The 18,493-nt window shown below is 43.5% G+C and overlaps 1 protein-coding gene across 1 annotated transcript in view; it reads right to left on the minus strand.

Moving 5' to 3' along the window:
• PHEX (phosphate regulating endopeptidase X-linked) overlaps positions 1-18,493 on the minus strand; it is a 1,501,811-nt gene that overhangs the window by 353,819 nt on the left and 1,129,499 nt on the right. The window contains exon 14 of the mRNA XM_078657844.1: positions 2,592-2,695. Within this exon, the coding sequence (XP_078513970.1) occupies positions 2,592-2,695 (104 nt within the window). The remainder of the gene's footprint in view (positions 1-2,591; positions 2,696-18,493) is intronic.

Consider the following 18,493-nt stretch of genomic DNA (forward strand, 5'->3'; position numbering starts at 1 on the left):
CACAACAGTGGGAACAGCCTGGAAAAAAACACCAAGCACGGGCAACGCAGGCCACACCCACAGCACCATACACCACACCGGGCATGAAGGGCAAGCCCAACCAGAAGGGCCGGGAACAGCAAAGAAAGAATCCCACAGTTCCAGCCCGGCAGGAAAAGAGGAAAGCCCTCCCATCCCCCGACCAGCGCAGGAGCTCAGCGAATATTCCAGGACAAGAACCCAGAGCCCTACGCATCACCAAAGGCGGTAGAAGGACCCCCAAAATCCCAGGAACCAGATGGGAACCAGCCCCTAACAGGAACCGCAGGACGAAGATGGGAGGGCACAGAAGGCACCCGCTGAACCCCAGAACACTGGACAGAGCAGCCTCACCCAAGTCAAGCAACATAAGCAGACACGAGAGGCAGAACACCCCCACGGAGCCCATGCGGCCAGGGCACCCCAGGGGGACCGGAGAAACAGCAGTAGAGGAAGAGGACACCAGCAGGCCCCAACAACCACCTGCGACCCAGTGGCAGACAAGCGCCAAAGGACACCACCCAAGGAAACATGGAGCAGTGGCCGGAGCCGCACCCCAGGCAGCGAGAGCCCGTGGCACCAAAGGCACGAGAACAGCCGCCAAGCCACAGCACCAAGGTCCGCACTGCAGGGCAAGAGAACTGCCCAAGCAGGATTAAAATAGGAAAAAACGGGCACAAACCCGCCCTACCTGGCCTCCGGGTAGACAGCAAACCGGGAGGAGGCAGCCACGCAGCCCGACCCAAAAACACAGCCCCAGCCACAGGAGGACAGCTGGACACCGCCGGGGATTCCTGAACCACCGCTCCGCCCCAAACCACGAGGGAGACCAGGAGAGGAGGCATTGCCAGGAGAACGCTGCCGAGGGCACCGCCGTCGCAGAGAACCAACACGAAGACTCCCCGGCACCGCCACAGGGAGGAACTGAAGGTAAGTCTCACTAGGGAGACAGAAAAAAACAGGTGGAGGTGGGGGCGGGCAGAGTTTTTATGCTGGGGGTGGGTCTGGGTGGGAGGCGGGGCCTCATTTGTACCGAAGGAAGGCGAGGGAGGGACGGGAGGTAATGAGGGTGCAACAGAGAGTATTTGTACAGAAAAAGAGAGGAATCTTAGCTGTCGCCAAGATTAAAGGGCAATCAAGATAAAGAAAGAGAGTTATAAGGACAAGATATTTGAAGTGGGCAAAAGGAAAGCATGGGGGACAGCACAGAGAAGAAAAGTTTCTAAGGGGCATATTATCAAGCACGGCGTTAACATTATTGCCGCTTAAGCGGCAGAAAACTGCCACTAAAGCGGCGATAATGGGCTTGATAATACACCGTAGAGAATTCCCATAGAAGAACATGGGCTTCTAAGGGTATTCAAAAGGGCATATTATCAAGCTCATTATCGCCGCTTTAGCGGCAGTTTTCTGCTGCTAAAGCGGCGATAATGTTAACGCTGTTTCTTGATACTATGCCCATAAGTTTTCCTTGAATTGAGATGGTGAGAGTAGGGGGGACATACCATACTGGATAGGACAACCATCATAAAACGATGAAGTTGCGAGAGGACTTAAAGAAAGGAAAGAAAGGACAATCTGGGAGTTATGTGTGTAAGAATGGCAGGAAGGTCTGAGGAAAGAGATATGAGAAGGTAGGAAGAAGGTGTAGGCATTGAAGAGAAGGGGTACCAGAACACACCACGTGGGACCAGCATAGACAGGAAAGTGGGTGAAATCAGATATTTGCCCTCCCAAGTAACAACATAGGAATTCTCTCTGAAATAAAGGGACCTATGGGAGTGCTGTACCAGAAAAACGCAGGGACTAGAGGGAAGTGATCATGAAAGAGTAGTTGCCACTAACAAAACATGCATAGAGAGATCATGTTTGATAAACAGAAGACTATGCTGAATTGGAAAGAGCTATAATGCTGTTAAATATCTGTGATGTTCATGATCTCTAAGACAGAAATAAAACAAATGCAATGGTTTACAAGATGTTAAAGATGCTAATCTGCGATATTTAGAACAATATTCAATTGAAATCATCAAGCAGTTTAGTGAACAAATAATTTTAGCTGGGTATTTATTGCGGTCTGTCCACTGACCGTAAATTCCCAAGAAAATACAATAAAAAATGATAGCCTACATATTTAGTTTGATCTTAGCAGATCTGACAGCACACAAAGTCTAGCAAGCCAAGTTTAAATGTTATTTAATTTTCAAACAGACCTACGTTCTCTCTTTGATAACAATAATTCTAAAAGACATACAGCTGCCTTAAGCGTTTTAGCATGAAATTTGTGTAAGTACGTTACATATCAGCCACCTTTCATTGTTTTACGGTGGGGAGATCTTTTCAGAATGAGACATTTACGGTTGTTTCCTTCAGTAGATTGATAAAAATGTGTAAACTCACGTTTTGTCCTTGTTTAGGCTCTTTGATGCAACTTTTAAGATATGCTTACCAACTGACTGATAATTAAGTCATTAGTGGAAAGTGGATTTAAACAAAAACTCAAGATCAAGCACCAATGTACAGAACATTACTTCTGCATGTTTTTAGAATAAATGCGAATATTTCGGACTTACTCAGTTTTTGGAACTTCTTTTCTTAACCAATGGAAATCTGACTGGGACACAAACTTCAGTGTTTGTAGCACGTTGGCAAAATAATCCGTTTCTGAAAACTTTAGCTAAACAAATAAAAAACAAAGCTATTTTTTCAACCTTCATTAAGTATCATAACTAGAGTTTTAGAAATATTTCAAACACAGTTTGCCATTGTATTTCATTCCATCGTTTTAACTTATCAATGACATTAGACAAAGGAACCAGATAAATGAAAAACAGTCTTGGTCAAGCAACAAATAAAAAAATGTAATGGAGAATAGAATAATTAACAGTGATTAAAATAAATGCAAGCATTTAATGCATACACCTCTATTAATTACTTTTAAGACAATAATTAAATATTCTGTTAAGAGAGATCCTTTAGTTGTTAAAATAGCAAATGTTTAAAAAAAATCTGATAGACAATTATACAATTTATGTAGTCAAACTCTATGAGAATGCACATTCGAGGCTGCAATAGCAATTTAATGGTAATACAATGTTCTGAATTGCCCCAACATAGTAGAAGAATAACGGTATATGAAAAGGTGCCACCTATGGCTAGGACCATTTTAAGCTACTGGGTGTGCCACAATAGTGTGTATTTCCTTATTTTAGAGATGCCATTTTCTCATTTGTATATTGCATAACTTGTAAACAAGAAAAACAAATACACAATTAATAAGTGCAGCAGCTTAAAGTTTGTCTTGGGAGTCTGCCACTGGTGCTTCCAAAAGTTGGTGTTTCCCATGCCAAAATGGAGGACCTGTTGTTTGTGTCATCAGGAGATTACGACTTTGCTCTGCATTTTATGCATCTGCCCAATGATGACTGACCAACAAAGAAGCTTTCTATGGGGGGAATTTATTTTCCAGGGAATCAGATCCTGTAGGGCTGCACTTGTGGAGTCAATGGACCCAATCAATACAAGGTTGAACATTAGACTAGTGCAGTTCTTGGTCATTTAAAAAAAATCTTTTTAAAAATGGATTATTGCCATCTTGCACATTGGCACTTTAATAAACCACACTTTTGTATATAGGTACCCTACTTGGCCGAAAACCATTGCCCACCTAGCTTAGCACCTACTTCCATTTCTTGAACTTACACATAAGCACTTCTACTACATATAGCAGTGTGTTTTTAGGATATCAACAATAGACAGCTCCGCAAATATTTTACCCTATTCCAACTAAGGACATTGTCGGTGCTTGATCAAGTCATCCCGAGTTTTTATTACCTGTATTTGTCAATTCTATCCCTATAGATAGGAAGAGTTGAATGAAGTTGTAAAGGTCCATCAACATGAGGTTTTATGGCTGAAGCAAATATGACGCATTCTTGATTGTATTTTTGATTCTTTTCTAAACTGCTTTGTATTGTGTATTGTGTTGTGTTTATGGTTTTAATTAACTAATAAACAATGATTTCTTCTTCTTGGTGTTTCTCAATATCTGGCAGCTGCCTTGTCTTGAATCCACCTCATGACTTTCTTCCATCACACTATGCTCGTTGTCTCATTACTTCTCTCTAGTAGGTTATTTTTCGTTCCTAATTTCTCCTTTGTCAAGGTTTTCATATCTTTCTCAACCTCCTTCTTCTGCCTTTTCTTTCTCTCTCTCTTACTCTGGGTTATAATCATATGATGAAAAATAAATACCGGTCACAAAAACCGAATGCCCTTGCCGCCACCCAGAACCAACCGCACAAATGAATCCATGGATGTCATTTACGGGTCACCAGAGGTCGCAGCTGAGGCCCCTGGCTTCTCTTTTGCAATCCCTGGCATAATCTTCCGACCCGTGTCACTTATCTTGTCAGAAACACAGAATAAAGATGGCTCTAGACGAGCCTTCTTTTGTTTCCATTGTTCCAAATCGTGGCCTCTGTCAAGTTTTCACTTTCGTTTTTCAGGTGCATTTCATTTTCAATTTTGGAAGTATCCACACATGACATACTTTCAAAATGAAAAAAAAAAATCTGCAACATAAAAGTGAAAACTGAGGGTCTTTGGCAATGCCCTTAGAAGTTGCACCTCGGCATTTACACTTTACATTTTTCAAACGTCAGGGGCGGCTCTAGGCTCATGGCGGCCCTGGGCAGGGAGCATAGGTAGGGGGCCCCCGGAAGAGGGAGGCCAGTGAAGGGGAGGAGGTCAGGGTGATTGGAAGTGGAACAGAGCCGGAGGCCGCCAAATCCCTGCCAGGGGCCACCACGCAAATATGTATCTATCCTCAGAGGATTATTATATTAAGGATATATATTGGTGTGGTGGCCCCTGGGGTTTGGAGGCCCTGTGCAGGTGCACAGCTTGCACATGCCTAAGGCCGCCCCTGCAAACGTCTAGTTGAAAGCTGACAGTACAGTCCTTGTAGCGTTTCTGAGTAATAGAGGGCCAGCAACAGATCTCTAGTGCAGAGAGCAGCATTTTTCTATGTAAAATGAAAACATTTTGTTTTCATATTTATTCACAGGATTTTGCAGTCGATATTTCTCTGTGCTTTAACGTAAAGGGGCATAGAGTGAAACGAAAAAATGCATCTCTCTTACCCAGGGATACATCACTAACATTATTCAACTATTAGCATTATAAAGGTTGCTTTATTTGATGACATCCGTGGGGGTTGTGAGATTTGTTGAGCCACCATTCACTGGAAGCCTCCTTGTTTCTAAGGATCAATGCAATGATCACAGTTCAATACAAAGTGCACTGCAGCGACAAAGAACATGTGGAATCATGTCTGTAATGTCACCAAAGTTAAAAGTTGGATGATTTCACTTCCAGTGATGTTGAGGTCTTGGGAAAAGGCAAGTTCATTTCCTGTGATGCAAATGATGGTCATGTGAGCTGTGAGGCCACTTCAACGACCCCAAGCATTTTAGTCAAAAGGTGTGCCTGAATTATTCATTACATTTGTCAATCAAAAACAGCAGATCCATTGAGGTCCATATAGTCCATTTCCAGAAGTATCTTGCATAGGATTTTCTCTTCATATGTACCTCATACAGTCCTACTTCTCGGAAATTGTGCAGCGAGTGCCTGCTTCACATCAGTATACACTAATCTCTAATTTCTTTATATATGTAGCTACTTTGAAAAATATCTATGTCTCCCAAGAAAGCCTATGTCCACATCAGTGGAGCAACTGGTGAAGACAGATATAGGTGTATAATACTAACTAATTTATTAAATGACACATAATGCTACAGCTTTTGATGTTTCCAACTAACTTGGTCGGAGATAAGGGGACGCCCAGCTCCAGGGTTGGGGCTCATTCACAGGTATCTCCTCACCATGCTAATATCTCCAAAGTACCCCCTTATATGTCTCCAACAATGAACGAAAAGTTAGCCACACTGATGACTGGGATGCAATAGCAAGATTATTAGGTCAACAGCCAAGAACACTTTTGAGCTTCTGACGAATCTTAAATAGCAGGCATTTCTGTCACCTACTTCAATTGTATTAATTTTCTTTAATGACTGGAAAGATGAACTGATGAGTTGCCCATGGCATGATACAGATCCATGATGTGTGTGTCACGCCAGATGCAAGCCCTTAACTCACTGGATGATCGGGCTACTATACAAGTGGCCAACATCGGGATAACTTCATTTTTATCTAAAACAAGAAGTGTGAGCTAGTGCGCCTTAAAATAATTCAGCATAAGGATTATGTAAGGCAAGTCTGTAATGACCCTTCCTTTGCAGTGCTCCAAACTTGCATATCTAGCCTCCGTTTAGCTCTTGAAACACTTGATAAGACACAATCAACTTACCACTCAATACACCATGATCAGAGCATATCTCTGATCTTCATACATCACAAACACATAGCCCACCTCCCAACCCTGCACTGATGTGCTACCAGCCTACACACCTCTGGCTACTCAGCATCTCTCTATGCCCTCTATATCACAAGCATCAGCAGTTTTAATTTTCTCTGCAGTAGCACATAAGTACAGCTCAACTTTACAGATAGACCACGCCGAACTTTCATATTCAGACAGTGAGGTAGAGCACTTCTGAGCCACACCAGGGGCTTCAATGAGATGGCAATGGCAGCTACCCCTCGGAAACTCTATATCAATATGTATGTAATGTGAAGAATAGTGAAGAAGTATGTGCTGTTTATTTGATTGAGGCCCCCAAGCCAGATTGGAGGCTTTGGCTAAAAGGGTGCCATCAGTTTTAGAACCTCTGTCACTTTTTAACAAGTACCAACCATCTTTCCCACAACCAAAAAAATCTTCAAGTATCTTGATTCCAACAGGGCGGCAGCTGCGTGAAACTATCCCTGTCAGGGTAAACGACAAAAGTCACTAAAATTGATGTGTGCTTAATCTTCTGGTAGCTTGGCACAAAAGCAGTCATGCTTATGCAGCACACAAAAAGTAATGAAGTAAAAACACAACTCAAGAAAACCTACACAACAATTTAGAACAATAGAGTACATTTTAATGAACTATTTTACACCAAAACAATAAAAATCCAATCTGTAGAACAAGAGTTTTTAAAGTTTATTGTAAAATCTAGCAAATGTAGGATCAAAGCACAAACCACAGACATCTGGATGCGCGAGACAAGGTCAATGTAAATAACCCCTTCCATTCACAGCACAGTGCTCGTGTGCTTATGGCGAGCTGAGCTCGTCATGATCACACCAGCTTTTATTGCTGTCCAGCACAGCAGGGGGATATCGCAAGCAGCGATGAGGATAAAGATGCCTGAGCGTGGTTTGGATACAAGAAGTGGATTGGGCCCAGTATGCGCTTACCTTTGGCTTCAGAAGAAATTTGGAAGAAAATGTTCAGAGAAGGTAAAGTTTAGTGGGGCAAGGCTACAGTTGGTGTCCGAGGAGGAGGCTTTGCTCTCGGGGAGTCACTGAACGAAGTCCCAGTAAAGATTTCTATGTTCAGAAGTCACACTTTGTCAGGAAGATGAAGCTCGAGGAACTAGTTGACAAGAGTTCCAGGAGGCCAGATACCCCTTCACCGAGTGGCTGCTGAAAACGATTTGCTGCTGCAGTGAAGAACAGAGCAAATACAACAAGATGATACACGGAGTGCTGAAACTTTTCAAACACTCACCCCCCAGTCAAGAGATCTGGGTTAAATCTATTGTTCATGTGCTCACCATGCCACCCTGGTTTGGACCCAGCCATATACAAATCAGTTTTGACCCAGCTCCTCATGGGAAGAGGTGTAGCAAAACAGTCTTGTGGAGTAAATCACAGGCTGCATTTTTATACCAACTGCCTTCATTGAAGTAGGAGAACTATCCAGAGAATTCCCTTTGGAGTCCTTGAAGTATCCTGACTCTCCTGCCCTGGCTCCAAGCTGGGTCCAGGAACAATGCAGTGGTGGCAGGTCCTTTGTGTGAAGTTAGAGCATAGCCTATTAGGTTGCAAGTAGGGCTGTGCCCAGCTCCGTCCCCACATCCTGCAAGTTGATGGCCCTTTTAAGCACCCTGATCCCTACAATTGTGTGGCTGTCTGTGAAAAATAATTAAAGTTTAACTGCCAACAACACCCAGTCATGTGAGCTAGGACAGGCTGCAAGCGCCAAATAGCTAGGACAGGCAGGAGAATGCCAACTTTGTAAAAGTCAATATATATTAGGGCGCTTTTACGAGCCCCATCTGCCGCACTGCGATGTGGGAAAACTTCCCTCCTTTAATTCACTTCTTCCAATTTTATCCAATATCATCCTAAGAAACCAATTGTACTCAATATTTTAAACACTTTTCAATGTTCATTAAAAAACTGCAGAGACAGCGTCCGTTCACCTTCCATCTTTATTTTAGCATCTTTAAATGTATACTGAGTGCCCATCGAGGCTTTTTCACGGCAAAATGTGCAATCAAAGGTGAAGCCAAACAGCGTAGGCTCGTCACGTAATATACCCAATGCATTTCAAGCGCCCTAAGATATATTATTGATATAAGCTGTGCGCTGGGGCGGTACACAGCAACTATTTCCCACTCATTAAAGGACGACATAAGATTTGAAGAATGAGTTTATACAAGGGAAGGAGTGCATTCTCTACATATTTTTCTAACTTTGTAAAAATGCCATTTTCAATATTGTAATTTAAAATACAACTTTACCATTCAAGGAGGATTTTTAATTGCAATTGTACAGACAATAAACATGAAAAGTTTACCTGTTCCCAATCAAAGGAATTTAGAAGTTTTCACTCCCAGGACATGTAAAACTTGAAAGCACTTGTTCAATCGTTTAAGTACAATGCACTCTGCCTGATGGGCAGGCCTACCATAAGGGTGACGTATGTGTATCTAAAAGGAAGGGTAGGCCTGGCAAGAGGTTTAATTTGCCTGGTTGAGTGGGGCAGTTTGAAACTGCATTCAGGCTGCAACGGCTGGCCTCGGACATGTTTTAATTGGCTACATATGTACAAATTATGTGGTGCAGGTCCACTAGTAGCATTTAATTTACAGTCCCTGGGTATAAGGTATACCACTCTACAAGGGACTTCTGAGAAATTAAATATGCCAATCAGGTGTGTGTAAGCACGTTTTACCACGTTTAAGGGGGAGAGCACAAGCACCTTACACTGGTTAGCAGTGGTAAATGCAAAGAGTTCTAGGGCCAACAAAAATGAATTCAGCAAAAATAAGTGGGTTAAAGGCAATCAATTTGGGGGTGACCCACAAAGAGGACAAAGTCCAACAAGTGCCATTCTTTTGACCAACGATTGAGGCACATGCATAAGAGGTATGGATGCGAGGGGTCCATACAAAATGTCCTAAACCAGCCGGATCAGCTTTTCCATTATCTTCAATACTCACTCACTATTTGCAACCTCATTCAGAGCTGAGAATAAGAACATTTTAAACAGGCCTCAACAATCTAATCAAAGTCCAGACAATCAGGGCCCAAGCTAGGGGAAATGGACTGGTCATACAACTGCCAACATCAGAGAAGACTTGCTCTTCTCGATCCATAAATGGTAATCTTTGTCCCTGGCACTTCTTGTCTTATCAGCTGCAAAAACGTACTAGAATTACTGAAGGAATTAGCTTGAATTACTGGAATAGCCATGTAATGGTACCAAGCATTCCTATAAAACCACAGTCAGAAAATCAGAATTTGGTTCAGGATCTTTACTTTCGCCTGAGACCACTGGCAGGCGTTATATCACAATGACATGCAAAATTCCAAATGTATACTGAAGACATTTAACAACACATATACCTAGACAAACACCACTGCTTGTTTGAAACATGCAGCCCTGGATGAAAAAGTACCACCTCTACCTAACCAGCACCTAAGCAGTTGTCCTTAGCAACATTCTCTTCCAGATAATGATTTACTATTCATGTGACTGATAGAACTTGGAGCTGTTCTGACCGTGCTCATGCAATAAATATCCGTGGTGTATGGGACAACAAAAACTGTCTTTTGCCCACCAAATCACCAAAAGTCAACGTATATCTTATGCTGTTATATAGGATCCTCCCACTACTTCACCTGCTAAGGATCTTGGCTTTGGAGAGAATCAGCTACATTAACAGTGTTGATGCTTGAACCCTAAAGAAAGATATTCTGCATCTCAGTGGTGTAACATAAGTTGAGGGGGCCCCCTGCAAGGGACACGGAGGGGCCCCCGCTCTGGATTTAACCCTGAGCTCTCAGGCCTGAGTACTGTGCTGAGGGGCCCCCCTGCAGCTCGGGGGCCCTCTGCACTAGGGGGGCTGCGGAGACCTGTGTTACGCCCCTAGTGCATCTTCAGAACCTGATAGACATTTGCTATAGCTAAAAAGAATGAGCTCACAGCATGACAATCTTCAAAAATCTATACTGGCTCCTGGTGTCTGACAAAAAAAGTCAATTTACTCTGCAGTGTCTTCAAAGCCCATGAGGGCCACAGTTCAAAATATTTACTCACCCTATTCCCCAATCACAGCACAAGATCCAGTACGACAAACTTAATCATATTCAACCTAAAGAGGTATATGAGAAAAAACTCTAGGCAGTCAACTCTGGAACTCTGCCTGTCCAAATTTTTAAACTCTCCCTCATTTGACTGCCCTTAAGAAAAATCTAAAGACAAGTCTCTTCACTGAGGTGCTCACATCCATTTGGAACAACCAGACAGACTTGCCCCCCTTTATAAAGGACAGGGCCCACGAACAGCAGTTTGATTGTCATCAAGAATTAAAGCTATGCCTATTTGAAGGGACAGATCCAAACATGGGCATAGCGATTTCCAGCTGTTATGGCAGAAGTGGGGGAATGCCTCAAACATTGATCAGCACTACAGAGTGGCCTTGTGTCACAAGCTAGCACTTTACTATACAATTACATAAATAATTTAACCACTAAAGTACACATACTTAAATTGCATATATTAAGAAACGAAACCACTAGTTAAATTTAAACTTTTGGCACTGGCCCACTGTGCTCTCCATGGTTGCGGTCCTCTTTACCTGCAGAGGCATCTTTCCTTCTATGCTCCCTGCATTCCTCATCATTATGTTAGGCTCAGGTCCCTTGTTTCAAGCTTCAGATGACAGGGGGCAGCTCAATTGCAGTGAGAGCAGCGGTTGCTTGGAATGCTCTTCCTCTTGCCCTGCGTACCATCCAGGACCCAGTTGTGTTCAAAAGGAAACTGAAAACACATCTATTTTCCTGAAGCTCACTGCACATACCCCGCTAGGCACCGTGCCGGGACACTCGTGAGTAGCCGTGCACGTTATAAACACATATAACATAACATAACATAGTCCACATGTTCTGAGTGACCTAACTTAGCTCAAATTCAATGAACAAAAGAGTCCAGCTTATTTGTGCCTACTGATTTCAAGAATTAAAAATAGAAGTTGTAGTATTAAGTTTTATTATTTAATGTAACCATTTAAATTTAAATTAGCCATGAGTCTTGGAAAAAACTGAGTTAATTTTCTTGTCAAGAGTGTGGCATTTAATGCTAAAGCTATAACCATTTTTATCAGTGGGTTGTGTTGAGGATTGTTTTATGATTGCTTCCATTTTGAGTTGTGATAATGCATTATACATAAGCGTCTGGAATGTGCTAGGTTAGAGACTGCAGGCCGCCCTAAAAACTGTCAAATAATTTCCCACTATAATCATACTTTAAGCAACTTCATAGCTATTTAGTAAGGATCATATTGTTACTAACCTTCATAGGGCTTTTAAGGGCTTTTTGTAGTTCTAAAAATGTATAACACATAGTGGTGTTTTAGTACAATCTTAATACAGATGCCCTTAATCCAAGATGGTCAGTAACTGAAGAGGTTCACCTGCATCTGGGCCTGATGATACAGATTCCATCCAGAAACTGCACCTCAGTTGTAGTGTCTTGTGAGTTAGAAATGATGGAACCTTTTTGGCTCCTGCGGTACTCTGTAGAACTGTGACATGAATGTAAGTGAGGAAGGCATTGAAGGCGTGTTTAGAATGTTGAGTTCACAGCTACAAGCAGATGAATACAGATGTGTAAAACTAAGCTCTGTGTGTGGCATAGCCATTGGCTGGTACCCTGGCTGGGGAAGATGCTACAATTGGGGACGAGTCATGGAATAAGTAACCTGATGATCAACAGTGCTCTCCCAGAGAGTTTTCTGTGGTCTAAACAAAATGCACATCCGTGCCACGTGTGTTGCAGTCGAAGTAAGGAATCAAAGCATAACACATGTGGAGTGAAAGCACAACTCCAGTCGCTGTAAAGAATCTGAAAACAATAAAAGTATTACAAAAGAATCTACATATAGGTGACCGAGAACCTGCTGGTCAGACTGTACATCAAGGTAGCACACTGCTATGCAATATACAGTCATACGTAATCTGGAGCATTAACACTAATGGTAGATACAACCAGGTTTTCAAAGAGCAGCTATTAATAACCACAAAGTGCAAGATAACATTACAATTTGAAAATGGCAAAGACAAAGTGCATGTAAAACAATGTAAAAAAATTAAAGCAGTTATTTACTCACCAGAACCTGAGTAAAGACGTATGTCCTCAGTGCCAGGTGCCACAACTTAGGCAAACCACAGGGGTTGTGCTTATGATGCTGGTGGTTCCTGTGAAGCTGACTGAAGGGCCATGAAAATGGCGAGAACAGGACCATAGCAGTGGGCGACAATCAGGACGGGCACAGATATCTTTGGAGTACTGAAACGCTGTTTTTCCAATGGAGGCAAAGACTGAGGCCATCATTTCAAAAGTCATCAAGGATGATTCAGAGGCCAGTACTTCCAAAGGTCTTAGAGTTGGCTCAAATGAACCAATTCAAGATGAATGGATGAGGGAGCCAGCGAGAGCTCCACCCTCAATATCAACCACACCCAGAAAGAGTACAACGCTGTTGCTGTCCTGAAACCACCACCACCACCACTGAGGAATTGTTGAAATATCGCCTGGGGCTCCTACCCTGCACAACTCATCTTTCCCACTGGCTGAGAGCATCCGCACCAAAGATCTGTCATCTGTGCGGAAAGGAAACTGAGGACATAGCTCACCTGCTATGCACCTGCCAAGAGTTGCTAGGGGAAAAATAAATTTGCTGAAAGCACCATTTAACCAAAGAGGGATTTGCTCACAAAGACAGGCCGTGATGGCCTGCTCTGTTCCTGACAACCCACAGTTGAAATGTTGATTGGTAGAATTTCTTGCGCAGGTCCGCAGGAAGCTGCCAAAGGACATAACAAGATGAAAAGACTCCCAGCTCTCCTGCTCAGAGCTGAAGCTATGGGCATGGGTTGGTAAGCTACCACTCCAGGTGAAGCAGCACTGTCTAAGATCAAGACCAGGCTGTCTGCTTCTAGCTCCTTCTGTTCTCCCACACTTCCTCTTCACAAACATCAAACTCTAGTCTTTAGTTCTTCTACACACAGCACTTTTATAATCATTTGCACTCGTTATATATGGGTCCTGGATCATAGTCGGGTAAGGGTTCCAGGTTCCTATTCCATGTATAGTTGTCTCAAAACCTGATTACAGAGGTTGTTCAGTCTTGGTCTTTCCTTTCTGAAACACTGCTATTTCCATTTTACCTCGGCACAACAACTTCAAAACTTTGTTTTTAAGTAATTCTTAATGGAGATAATAAATGATGAATGTTTTATAGTAATAAACGAGAAAGATTTTATAAAAAATGTAAAGCAGGGCTACTTATGTTTTATTGTTTTACTTCCTGCTTATATTTATTGCAATAGTTTTAAGTAATTATGTAAATAAAAATAAACTTGAAACTCGAAACCATCACCACTATTCAATACCACCAAAAACAGTTAAATTGGTGATAGATGGACTGCTTGGATAGAGATTTTTGGGATGATTTCACTGATGCACTTGAAGAGACTGATACAAAAAAAGATTATAAAGTACTTCAAAAATCTTGCTGTTGAAGGTGTAAAAGAAGTCATAAAAGAAATGCTTCGAACTGACGAAGACGTCACATATGGTCAGATTAAAGGAGCGTTGAATCTCACGTTTAATCCAATGCCAAATGTTTATTATGAACAATGCATCTTCAACCAAGAACAGTAGAAAGTTGGTGAAACCATTGATGAATATGTGAAGAGACTCGACGCTCTCATCAGACATTGTAAGTTCAATTAATTCAATGATGAAGAAGCTCTGCGAATGAAAGGTATTGACGGATGCTTGTCAGATTCATTCAGATGACGAATGCTGAGAGAAACTCTTAGTCTGGAGTGAGTGCTAATGGCTGCCAGGGCTGAAAAGTATGCTGATAGACAAGCTGCTGACATGGAGGACGAACCTGACCAGAACAAATCGGTCATGAGTGTGAAAGGTAAGCCAAACAAAAGACTGTAGGACATAAAGTGATGTCTACACATAAAAAGAAGTTGTATTTTAGATTTGGATTTTTCTGTCCACTCAAAGGTAAATATCCTGCTCTTAGAGAAATATGTAAATGGTGTGTTTGAAGGAGAACCATTTTGTGATGATTTTCAAAGCGAATTAAAAAATAAGTGAGTCACAGTGGAAGACAAAATGGCCACCAGAAAATTCCAGAAGCAGCGTTCAACGTACACCCACAAGGCGACATCAATTGAGACAAATCGACACTGAATGAAGTCGATCATCATACAAATTATTGTCAAACAGTTCTTCTGTATCAGTATCAAGTAAAGTAATGAAAATGATTGTATCATGTCGACGCTTACCTCAGAAAAGAGCGTGCATTTTGGTTTGGCCGCTTGTAAAGAAAAATGTCAGTCATAGAAAAACTGACATGCCAAAGCACCAAAGTAATTCAAACATTGTCCAAAGATTACACTAAAAGTAAACAGTTGTTCAATAGCTTTCACCATTAACCCTGGGCCATCAATAAACATTATGCCTGAGGAGAAATACAATGAAATATCTCCATTGCTGCAGCTTACGCCAGCAAAAATCAAAGTATACATTTGGACTGCATTGACGCCTTTAAAAAGTCATGGTTCATTTGTAGCCAGGTTGAAACACAAGAAAACTAAGGTACAAGCACCTCTCCATTTGATTCAGGGCACTGCATCAAGTGCCTGTCTACTCAGTTTCAGCACAGCCGCTGATATGAGACTGATATCTGTGATTCACAACATGAATGGCCAGTTCCCTTCGTTATTTCATTGTTTGGGAAAACTTAAGACTATGAAAGCAAAGCTGCAGATTAATAAGATCACCCATCCTGTCACTCAAAGACATAGCTAAACTGCTTTTCATTTGAATGAAGCTGTTGAAAAAGCACATGAAGCTTATTTAAGCATGACATAATTGAGCATTCAACTGGTCTAACACCATGGGTTTTTCCTATAGTGGCAGTGCCTAAAAAGGACAGTGAAGGAGCTGTATGCATATGCATTGACATGTTGACATTGCATTGACAAGATAATTGAACAACAACATCATCCAGGTCCATATGTTGCTAACATGATAACACAATTAAATGGTGCAAAAGGTCTTCTCTTGCCTTGATTTAAATAAATGTTATCAGTTAGAGCTTGAAGAAAACTGCAGGTACATTACAACCTTTTCTACACATGTTGGTATGTTTCAATACAAAGGACTAACATTTGGTGTATTATCCACTGCTGAATTGTTACAAGCAGTCATTCGACTTAACAATACAGCCTGCTAGGAAGGCGTACAATTACAGCAATGACATACTGATTTTCGGAGCTCACAACATGATAAAACTCTTGCACAAGTATGTCGAATGCTGATCGCCCAAGATGTTTCTATGGTGCGTTCATTTATTGTCATGGCCAGCTACTGTTCCAGAAACCTACAAGACTTTGCCGTTGTAAGACTTGACGAAAAAAGACGCTTAATTTCATTGGTCACATGAATGTGAGAAAAGCTTTAAAAGCCATTCAGAATGCAACAGAATTGGTGTAATTTAATTCTAAGCTTTAACAAGAGGTTGTAGTTGATGCTAGCTACGTTGGGTTAGGCACTATCCTTGTACAGCCTTACTAAAGGAGATGATGGACGGAGCGTTTGAGCAAATCAAACACTCCCCCAGTCAACTGATCTGGGTTTAATCCATCATCATTCCTTAGCTCACCCACCACCCCAGTTCAGACATGGCCATATACAAATCAGTCTGACCCTGTGCCTCATTGGAACAGTCAAGCCCGAATTGCCAAGCCATGTCTTTCCTGGACCGGAAACAAGCATCCTGGGACCTGTTTAGGGTTCATAACCCTCATCAGCCAGGCTATCTTGAATCCAGTGGCAAAGTGAGCAAGGGACCCACGTCTGGGCATACCCTGACAACTTAAGGCAAACAAAGCGATACCAAAGGGAATGATGGATGGAGCGTTTGAGCAAATCAAACACTCACCCCCAGTCAACTGATCTGGGTTTATTCCATCATCATTCTTTAGCTCACTCCACCACCCCAGTTCAGACATGGCCATATGGAAATCAATCTGACCCTGTGCCTCATGGAAACAGTCCAGCCTGAACTGCCAAGCCATTTCTTCCCTGGACCGGAAACAAGCATCCTGGGACCAGTTTTGGGTTCATAACCCTCATCAGCCAGGCTATCTTGAATCCAGTGGCAAAGTGAGCAAGGGACCCACATCTGGGCATACCCTGCCAACTTAGGGCGAACAAAGCGGTGCCAAAGGGGATGATGGACGGAGCGGTTGAGCAAACCAAACACTCACCCCCAGTCAACTGATCTGGGTTTAATCCATCATCATTCTTTAGTTCACTCCACCACCCCAGTTCAGACATGGCCATATGCAAATCAGTCTGACCCTGTGCATCATGGGAACAGTTCAGCCCGAACTGCCAAGCCATGTCTTCCCTGGACCGGAAACAAGCATCCTGGGTCTGGGTTCGGGTTCATAAAACTCATCAGCCAGGCTATCTTGAATCCAGTGGCAAAGTGAGCAAGGGACCCACGTTTGGGCATACCCTGCCAACTTAGGGCGAACAAAGCGATACCAAAGGGGATGATGGACGGAGCGTTTGAGCATATCAAACACTCACTCCCAGTCAACAGATCTGGGTTTAATCCATCTTCATTCTTTAGCTCACTCCACCACCCCAGTTTAGACATGGCCATATGCAAATCAGTCTGACCCTGTGCCTCATGGGAACAGTCCAGCCCGAACTGCCAAGCCATGTCTTCCCTGGACCCGAAGCAATCATCCTGGGATCGGTTTCGGGTTCATAACCCTCATCAGCCAGGCTATCTTGAATCCAGTGGCAAAGTGAGCAAGGGACCCAAGTCTGGGCATAGCCTGCCAACTTAGGGCGAACAAAGCGATACTAAAGGGGACGTTGAACAGAGTGTTTGAGCAAATCAAACAATCACCCCCAGTCAACTGATCTGGGTTTAATCCATCATCATTCTTTAGCTCACTCCACCACCCCAGTTCAGACATGGCCATATGCAAATCAGTCTGACCCTTTGCCTCATGGGAACAGTCCAGCCCGAACTGCCAAGCCATGTATTCCCTGGACCGGAAACAAGCATCCTGGAACCAGTTTCGGGTTCATAACCCTCATCAGCCAGGCTATCTTGAATCCAGTAACAAAGTGAGCAAGGGACCCACGTCTGGGCATACCCTGCCAACTTAGGGTGAACAAAGCGATACCAAAGGGGATGATGGACGGAGCGTTTGAGCGACCCTTGACCCTGTCTTCAGGCAGGTCGCTTCCCACGCCGCGCAGCTCCACCTGACTGCTCCTGTGATCCTGTGCTCCCTCTCCTGCTGCTGACTCATTCTGTGGGTGTTCAAGGCCCGCCTCCACCTGCAGGCTACCACCTGCGCCTCATCCCTGGTGGCCAGTGGGCCTTAGGTTTGTTGTTGCCACTTGTTTTGTGACCCCAGTGACTTTTGTGACGGCTTGTATTTGTGCCCCAGTTGTACTGTGACCGGTTGCATTTGTGACCGTCTTGCCTCTGTTTTCAGCTGTTTCCCTGTTGCCTTGCCTTAGGCTTGTTTTTTCCTTCCTGCCCGTTCCCGCCGCTGCGTCCATGCGGCCCCGCCCCCCCCCCCATTGGCTCCCTCCCCCCTCCCAGCTGCTCTCCCTCCCACCCCCCCTTCTTATGGCGGCCGCGCGCAGCGGGCGCGCCGCTGGCACGCCACTGGCGTGCCAAAGGCAAGCCCGTCTGCGCCTGTCCGTGCCTGGACCGTGCCCAGCGCCAGAACCCCTGGACATTGACTCCAGCACCCTCCATGCACTCAACCCCGGACGAGATCACTCCTGCTACCGGGCCACCCCGAAGCGCACCCAAGGCCCCTTCACCTGCCGGAACTGCAGCTTCACCAGCATCCGGCCCGCCAAAGCATCAACCAGAGAACCCAACCACCTCCGATGCATCCTTCTCAACACCCGCTCCGCTCGCAAGCACACCATCAAACT

Source organism: Lissotriton helveticus, chromosome 8, assembly GCF_964261635.1.
Source record: "Lissotriton helveticus chromosome 8, aLisHel1.1, whole genome shotgun sequence".
Taxonomy (NCBI): Eukaryota; Metazoa; Chordata; class Amphibia; order Caudata; family Salamandridae; genus Lissotriton; species Lissotriton helveticus.